This window comes from Gossypium arboreum, chromosome 8, assembly GCF_025698485.1.
Source record: "Gossypium arboreum isolate Shixiya-1 chromosome 8, ASM2569848v2, whole genome shotgun sequence".
Classification (NCBI taxonomy): domain Eukaryota; kingdom Viridiplantae; phylum Streptophyta; class Magnoliopsida; order Malvales; family Malvaceae; genus Gossypium; species Gossypium arboreum.
The window spans coordinates 140,327,352-140,336,309 of record NC_069077.1 but is presented as its reverse complement, the minus strand read 5'-3'; the positions used below and the strand labels follow the sequence as shown (position 1 = coordinate 140,336,309).

The following is an 8,958-nucleotide window of genomic DNA, read 5'->3' as shown; positions in this document are numbered from 1 at the left end:
TTTTACTCAAAAGAGATTAACATATACTAATGATAACAACAACTATAGTTATTACCATTGCTCCCCCCCACAAAAAAATAAAAATAAAAATCATTCTTATCATTTTAAAATGTTGTCATTTGCTAGGAAGGGGCATAATTAAGGAGTTGGCAGAGTCTCCGGTTCCCCTCAAAATAGAAAAATATTGTCCTCGTATCAATATTTTGAATCTAACATCTGTAGAGAACTGTATACGATTCACAAAGGGGCACCTCAATGGGTGATACTTGCAAGTAAGGGTCCTACAAGCCTCGTGTTAGTGGTTTGAGTCGCCCCACACTCAATCGACTTCATTATTAATTCACAAGCTCCATATCAACACTTTTTTCAAGTTTTGTAGGCAACACCAATTGAGGTACCAATCCGCAAACTGTACACGATTCTTTATGAAGAGTTAGGAACAAAACCCGAACACGAAGAAAATACCTTCAATTATGGACAGTTTAAGAACTTTTCCCAAAAATTCCGACCACCCGTACTCCCTTACAAATAGTAATTACAACTTAAATAGCACTCAGTAATTAAATAATTACAAACCAATTAATCCTCTCCCTTGTCTGGATCGTATGATCATTTGTTGGGTTATATGATTTTGGTATTTAAATTTGCAACACATTGTTAATGAACTTGATTTATATTCAATTTGAGTTTTTTTTTTTTTCTCTATCTCTACTGTCACAAAATCCTATGGTAAGTAGGCCAAGTAAGAAAAAAAACTGAAAACTAATTTTAACCGAGATTAACAAATTGTAATTATTCAAATCGAATGCTATTTTTATTTAATTTATAATTAATTTTAATTTTTATGATGTAAAAATAAGTATTTTATATTTAATATAGTAAGAATAATTTAAAATTTCTATATAAGAATGTATATTTTAAAAATCATATAAAAATTATTTATTATTCTTTATTTACTTTAAAATTTATTTCTTATAGAAATCTAAAATTAATATGAAAAGACTAAGAGCCGAATCGAATCGAATTATAATGGATTGTTCACAACATCTAAAAAGCCGGACCAAACCGATCTCACCTCTTAATGTAAGTTATTTCTATTTAAAATCTATTATTTAGCTACAGAAAACACTGCAATGTCTTTAATATGAACTCCCAAACTAGCTAACCCCATTGGTATCCTTTGTGTTTCCACAAAAGGGATTGTTGCTAAAGCAACTTTTACCATAAACTAAATAGCACCAGCATCGATTAACAATGGTGAACATATAATAGCAGTAGCAACAACTATAGTTATTACCATGGTTCTACGACGTTGTCCACTGCTGCAACACTCGAGTCCGATATTCGCCTAATGCCCAAATAGGGAAAATGTTGCGATACGCAGAGTAACTGATCATACAATTCCTGTTGAACACTCCCATAATTTCCTGCACGTAAAGAGTTATAGGAATTCAATCAAAGCGTATTTATCGGTACTGGTGCTGTCGTGAAACTGTTTACCTGTTGCGGGAAATCACCGTTCTCCATTTGGGAATTTATCAAATATTTAGCTCCTTTGTGAAGTGGTGTTGGATCTCTCTCAGCCTGTTCAAGTAAGTTTTTAATGGAAATAATGAAAAGTTGAAACTTCGGAATCGATAAACAGATGCGTGCATTTCTGGACTAATACATGCAGGCTCATAAGTTACTGAGTTAAAATGATTCAAAATTTTCATGACTTGCTGTTACGAATACGTAGGAAAGGTTCCAAGGTACCACATTAAGTGCCACTCAAGAAGATGGCACCATAGTGGCATAGTCCTGTCCCGAAATTTAAAAGATTTTGCACTCGAAAATGACTGTTTTACCTGCCCAGCATCAATTAGAGCCAACATAGCCCAGCCAGTGTTTACCATATGTGGTTTGTTGCCCTCAACATTTGAGTAAACCTGTACAGGGGAGCATTTAATATGTTGTAAACAATATACTGAAACATAATTGAGTTCAGGATGTGTGAATATATTTTAGAAGGAAATGATGACAATAGTGTTTAGCTACTATATTAATAGGACTAGGATGCAAGTTTTGGATATTCCAAGTATTTAGAGGGTCCTTGAAGGTTGTATCCCCATGGTTGTGTCCGAAAATATGTCAAACAAGGGTACTTCAAGAAAAACGAGTTGGAGAAACATAAGTTAGCTATTAAGCTAGTTAAGAGGATGAGAAATGGCTTATACACAGCAAAAGACATCTGATGTTAGATCCGACCCATGTATTTAAAGGAAGTTCCTAGTTAGGAGCATAAGGGCCCAACCTAGACATAAAAAAATAAAATATTATACAAAGTTTACTCTAAATGAGAACCGAGATTATAAAATGCAGAGGTTTCGTATATGTTTGAGTAGAAATTAAGGACTATCACATGGTAAGTTAATAAACCTAACCTTGTTTTGACATGAAAGATAACTTTCTCCCCAGCCACCTGAGGGGAGCTGTTTGGACAGCAGAAAATTGCAGGCCTTCTGGATACTAGACGAGTTATTGAAGTTCTTTCCGGCAGCCACCAATCCTTTCACTCCAAACCATGTACCATAGGTGAAGCAAACACCCCACGAGCCATACCTAATTGGATAGCATAAATAACTTGAATTGAGCTCGAAGCTAGGGATAAAGATGGAGTTGAAACACTGTAAAGCTTCTTATAAACATTTATTTCAGAGAAAGTTAGGGCCAAACCATGAACCATCTGGGGCTTGTATATTTTCAATGAATTTAGTAGCCTTTTTGATACATTGGTCTATTTCCTCTTGACGATGCCCAGGGTGTGACTTTCTAAAAGATACCAAAGCTTGAATTGCAGCTGAGGTACATTCCACATAACTGAACAGCCATCATAATCGATATTAAACAACATACTTCAAGCCCAAAAAAATAAAGGAAAAGAAAAATATTAACAATATTAAACTTGAGTACTGGAATCTTACCTATAGTCAATAACAATATCACCAAATGTTTCTGCGGGGTTGATCAGCTGTAAACAAAACATCATACAGTGAGCTAAAAAGAAATATTGCACTATGTATTCTACAGCTTACCATTAAAGCAGGTATTACAATTAATAATACAACATTCAAAGTATACGTATTTGATTCGTGCTTACAATATCCTGATAATATGGAAAATATAAAATGAAGTAAAAATATAGTTAAAAAATAGTGGCATAAATAGTGCCAAGGGATACCTCCAACCAAGGGTATGATCTTGTGAGCTCATATGTTGCAAAACCACCGTCTCCATTCTGCAAAGATACAAAAACTAGATTATGAATAATCAATGGTGATCTCATATAAAATGAAGTAAAAACATAGTTAAAACATTTAATGGTTTATTAAACACCACCTTAGTGACCGTGGTGCATATGTATTCGTCTACAAATAGATTGTAACCAGAAAATGAATTACCTGAAGTGAAAGAATAACATTTACAGCATCATATAATTGTTTTGCTTCCAACGGTTCTCCAACGATTTCTGGGGGTATTTTTGATAATAAAAGAACAGCCTGGAGGAGGATAAAATGTTAATAAAACATAAGAAGGAAAAGTCTCTGAATCAGAAACACTTACTTTTAATCCCTCAGCTGTGCAATCTGAAATGGGCCATCCATGATCTGCAGTTGAAAAAGGCCAAGCACCTTTGGAAATGTGACGGTACCAAAAGTTAAGATCCCCAGGGCAATCTGCTAGAACCTGCAAAACAATGAAAAGAAGAGATAAAATGCACAATAGCAAGCAGTCTCCCAAATGAATAAACTCCAATATATTTCCAAAGCATAAACACCTGTGTGTTCCGTAAGTACATGTTTGCTTTCCTCAAAGTTGAACTGTACTCTTCAGTAAGGTTGGTTGAAAGAATTGCTTGAACTGCAAAGGCAGTGTCCCATAGTTGACTTCCATTGTAACCCTGCAACAAGTTCATTATGCCCACAGTAAATGGTCATTAAGATCTTGCACAAAGGCAGTACAAAAGTAAAACCCAAAACATAGACAATTACAGTGCATAGATTCGCAAAACATTATTTATAAAGCAGAAATTATATTTTCCCAATGAAACGGAAGCAGCAGCTATGCATTAATGTTGTTTCATCTGCTAAAAATACCTTAATACCACTAATCTTGTAAGTAAATTTTCATTGCCGACTGATGGCCAAGGCTATTATCAACTAAATAAAGGAAAAGGTGTATACTCACCTGCATTTTCATGCCATCTTCAGCAACCCATAGATAATCATAAAGTCTTGGAAGATGCAACTTGAACGCCTCTGAATTTGGGTCTTCCACCCAACAGCAAAGCATGTTTAACACCTATTATCAGCAAAATTCATATCCCAAAGGCAAAAATATATAATTAGATAAGCAAATAAAAATTACAGAATGATTGCATGGGCTGCATTTTGCAGAGTAACCACATCACAAGCATTATTACAAATATAAGAGTTAGCTAAAAAATGAATAGAAACTGCATGGTAATCTGAATTCTGAAAGACTCAGACACACTGGAGAACCAAATGGACGTGCATAGCTCTTTTAATACTTTTTTTTTTTTTCAGATTTATGAATTTGTTTTACTTCGCATACCTTGTTTACAGGCCCAATGCAGATATAACGAGTATTTTCGTCTTCATAGTGTATGTGCTCTATTGCAGTTTGGAGAGCCTTTTCTCTCAACTTCTTTCCGGGCCAACACATCAGAATAGGTTCAACTATCTTGTGAAGGGATGCCCAAAGAATATCCTGCACCAATGGGTGAGGGTAGTACAAATCTTCCTGCAAAAGAAAGCAATAGGTTCGTGATATTAAATCAAAATCAACAAGAACATCAAGGGTGAACTGTTCAACACTCTACTGAGAGTACTAATGAGAAAAACCTATGGTCCCTATGATTCTTGTTAACTGATGTCATCAGCAATGGCTAGCTAAGTTCAAAATTAGTTATGTAGGTAATGGACATCTAGTTATGCCAATTAGTTCCAGATTGAAAGCTTAACATAGAAAAAGAGCTCAAGTTGTCACTCCAATTACTGCATGGTTATCTAAGATCATTTCTAGAAGTGTCTACATGTTAGAGGCAGAGCATTTATATAAGTATTAATTTCACTAACCTTTGCACATGCATTCCGTGCTCGATTCCAGTCTATCTCATGGTATGGAATAGTATAAAGCTCCTTCCTCAAAGCCAAAACTGTTGGTGTGATAGGGCCAACAAACCTCTTTCCATATAAATAAGACATAGGCAAATAGACCATCCGGCAGTGACACCACATCCTTCCTGTCATCAAGGTAAAAGAACACTTATTTATTCTCTTTGAGAGAGGTATGGTAAGAATACAAATTCAAAAAAACTTCGAGATGGAAATGAAGGGACAAGAACCTGGATGAACTGGAAGCATATAAGGAAGAAGCCATATCTCAGGGGGCAAAGGATTATTTCCAGACCATTCAAAGGCTCCAAGCACCTGTTGTCACCAAGCAATGCATGCAATTAGTATCAAACTGATGCCCATGTCAATAGAAAAAACACTGAATTAAATACTGAAACCAGCATAGAAAGGGCTAGGTTCTGAACTGAAAGCCACATTTTCCCCCATGATGTTATTTCAGTAGCACCACCATGATTCAAAATCCAATCTCTTCCTCTCTCCATTGCCCCCTTCCCATCATTAGGTCCTTCACCAAGCAATCTTAAAGTCACATAACTCAATGCAGTACCAAACATCGTACTTGGGCCCTCAATGTGTAAGCCCCACCCGCCGTCTTCATTCTGTAAATGCATGTGCATAACCATAGTTCAAAAATTTACAACCTAAGCGCAAGAACGAAATAGAAGCAAAACGCTCACCAAAAACTTAAGGAGCTATTAAACATGCCAAAAGAGCAACATAAAAAATAATTTAATTGCCTGATGATTATAGAGATAGCGTGACATCTCCTTTTTATGCTCTTCTGATAAGACCGCATTCAGTGCCCCAGTAATAGACAGAGTAATAACCTGATGCATCACAAGAACAAAACAAAAATATACATGAAGACTACATAATTGTTTCTTTTAAAATCATAATAGCTATTTTAATAACAAGATTTTGGTAAAGTAAGCCAAAAATTTTTGACAACCATGTAAGACAATGTAAGTCAAACTGATATTATCAGGAATATCTTCCATTGAAATATCAGCACTTACCAAGCCAGGCATAAGAAACATTGGACCTCCATAATCACCTGGCCAATGCCCATCATGGGCCTGGACAGATGAATGAAAACTTATAGCTCTCCGTAATGTATTGGTGACCATCTCTTCTGTAACATTTTCTGACTCCTTAACTTTGACCGGAGGTAAAACCACTGGTAGTGGATTCTCCTTGGAAAACTGTATTATGGGGGGAAAAGAGATCAAATAATGAAATGAATAACTAAAGAACATTATGCATAATTTGTAAATACAAGCAGAAATATTAACAGTCCAAATAACAGTACAGAATCAGGAGAGCTAGGAAAAGGTTCTACCATAAAACTGAAAGCAAAAGACAGAGGTTATATTTAAGGATTAAAATTGTATTAACTGCACCATTAATAAAAGAGAACTGCTACAAAAAGCTTCCATTATATAATATCAACAGAGGGAATGACTGTAAAAATGATTAATAAAATTTATCTTCTCAGGAAATTAAAAAAATTTACTAAACATCCATTCCTAACAAAAATTTCACATGGTGACAATAATCTTACAACAAATTCATCAACAATTGGAGAAGTAGACTCCATGTAATTATGCATTTCCTATAAATTCTGTCCAGCCCGAGAGGCGTGAAATACTCAACGCTAATAGCAGCAAATCTTAAACTCAAAGTTCAGACCTATCTGATAAACAATTGAGGATACATGAACCTGGCACTACAAAGAACACTGGTTCGGAAAGTAATAGTTTTTCAAGATTAAGCCAATGAACCAAGTTATTACCAACAAGTTTGAGGAAAAAGGAGACACAATTAATCAAAATATCAGCTATTACCCAAATATAGCAAAAAGTAAGATGAGCAATGAATGAGAAACAGTGGAAGTTTTCAATAATGCAAACAAACACATTGCTATTGTTGTTTTATTGTAATTAACAACGATGGAAATCATGGAAAGCAACAGAACATGCATAAGAGAGAAAAAACAGAGAATGAAGAATGTATATCGATATACCTGAAAGCGCATAAGTAGATCTGAGCTATGCTTCTTTCGAAACCTGTTCTCGGTGAAGTTGAGACGAGCTTTCTCGATCTCCATTAATTCCTCAGGAGATCCAAGGTTGGGATCGAACTCCCAAATCTGTCTCCCGACGTGATTGTTCACTGTTCTCAGCCATGGATTCCCTCCTTCCGCGATTTTCAGCTTCCACATTTTTAACTTTTTTTTTTCTCTATAAATTCAAAATCCAAAGGTTGAGCAGATTCACAGAGAAAGCCAAATGGAAAATGAGTACTGCGCGGCGAACTAGAACTGAAAGTGGCGATGCGAACAGTGACAGTCTTATATATAAATAATATTCAAAATTCAAAATATTGAAAGAAAGAGAGAGAAACAGAGAGACGTGTCGTCGTGTTCCGCAGCTCTTGCACTGTCATCTGATACCAGAAGCGACAAGCACTAACACCATTGGCCTTCAAATACCTCTCTCTCTCTCACACACATTTATATATATATTATTTAAGGTACAGACATATTTGTAGCATATTGAATAAAATTAAAAAAAAAAAAAAGAAGAAGCTAGCATGACTATTTTTTTGTGGCAACTGGCAAGTAGATAGTCAGCATTTGTACAGAAATGTAGGTACCATGACTCTTTTAATAATGGAATAATATAATTTTTGGTCCTTAGGAATTATGTCTATTTTAATATTTGTACTTTTCTTTTGTCTATTCTTTTATTTGAATTTAGATTCTATCAAGATTTAATTCTGTAATTAAATAGGTTCGGATCGGATCGTATAGACAAAAAATTAACTGATATAATAATTTGAATAAAGGGTTAAATTGATTAACTCAAAATTACTTAAAATTAATTAAAAATTTGTATATATCAATATTAAGCAATTTCCTTTTCATATTAAATATCATAAATAAATAAAAATATCATAATTACCTAAAGAGTAAAGTTTTAAGAAATAGTCAATATTTTTAGCTTGCAAATCAATTAAATTGGGTGGTCGGATAGAATTTTTTTAATAATTTATTCAATTAAATTGATTACATTAGTTGAACTAATCGAACCAAAAAGTATTTTTTCAATGATTATTATGAAAATGCATAAAATCATGGATTAAGTTAATGTTACAATACAAGAGATTGAGTTAGTATCAAAAGTTGATCAAATATCAACTCAATTAAAAAAAATTAAATTATACTTGAAGCCACTAAACTATTAGTAAATTTATGTTTTGGTCACTTAATCTCAAAAAGTTACAAAATTTCTATGAACTATTTGAAAGTTTTTATTTAAGTCTTTAGGCTGTCAAAATCGTTATTGTATATCCTTTTCTATTTGCACTACATGCATCAACTGAAAACTCTCTTTCCCCTTCTCTTCTACAATTCAGTTATTTTTTTATAAAACAGCTTTAAATGTCAAGAATTTGCGACCCAAAACCCAAACTTTTTTCTCAGATCTCCAACACCAAATCGCCTTGGATTTAAAGTATGTTCTTCTACTCATCGATAAATACTAGTCCACCGTACTGATTATTGAATTGTAACTTGGAGAATTGCTAATTGGAATTTTTAAAAATAAAACTTAATAGCCTAATGACTTAAATAAAAAAATTTTAAATAGTTCAGTGACTTAAATGAAAACTTTCAAATAGTTCAATAATCATTTTGTAACTTTTTTGAAGTTTAGTGACCAAAACGTAAACTTACTAATAGTTTAGTGACATTAAGTGT

The 8,958-nt window shown here is 34.0% G+C and overlaps 1 protein-coding gene across 1 annotated transcript; it reads right to left on the bottom strand.

The window, feature by feature from the left end:
* Positions 1-1,071: 1,071 nt before the first annotated feature.
* Positions 1,072-7,812, bottom strand: LOC108469941 (cycloartenol synthase 2). Its single transcript, XM_017771072.2, has 18 exons — positions 7,222-7,812; positions 6,215-6,400; positions 5,936-6,025; positions 5,603-5,797; positions 5,408-5,492; positions 5,139-5,305; positions 4,615-4,803; positions 4,228-4,341; positions 3,818-3,940; positions 3,604-3,726; positions 3,441-3,539; positions 3,221-3,277; positions 2,964-3,010; positions 2,716-2,859; positions 2,424-2,601; positions 1,848-1,928; positions 1,501-1,584; positions 1,072-1,427 (listed from the first exon to the last, which is right to left on the bottom strand). Exons 1-18 carry the CDS (start codon positions 7,417-7,419, stop codon positions 1,305-1,307), a joined length of 2,283 nt encoding a protein of 760 aa, XP_017626561.1. The 5' UTR covers positions 7,420-7,812; the 3' UTR covers positions 1,072-1,304.
* Between the last annotated feature and the right edge of the window lie 1,146 nt (positions 7,813-8,958).

What these genes read in the sequence shown, in the direction of transcription:
- LOC108469941 (XM_017771072.2), bottom strand. Translation starts at nt 7,419, where the DNA reads ATGTGGAAGCTGAAAATCGCGGAAGGAGGGAATCCATGGCTGAGAACA. An exon ending in GGGGGAAAATGTGGCTTTCA is followed by an intron (nt 5,493 to 5,602) that starts GTTCAGAACCTA and finishes TGGTGACAACAG; the next exon opens with GTGCTTGGAGCCTTTGAATG. An exon ending in TGTACTTACGGAACACACAG is followed by an intron (nt 3,727 to 3,817) that starts GTGTTTATGCTT and finishes ATTGTTTTGCAG; the next exon opens with GTTCTAGCAGATTGCCCTGG.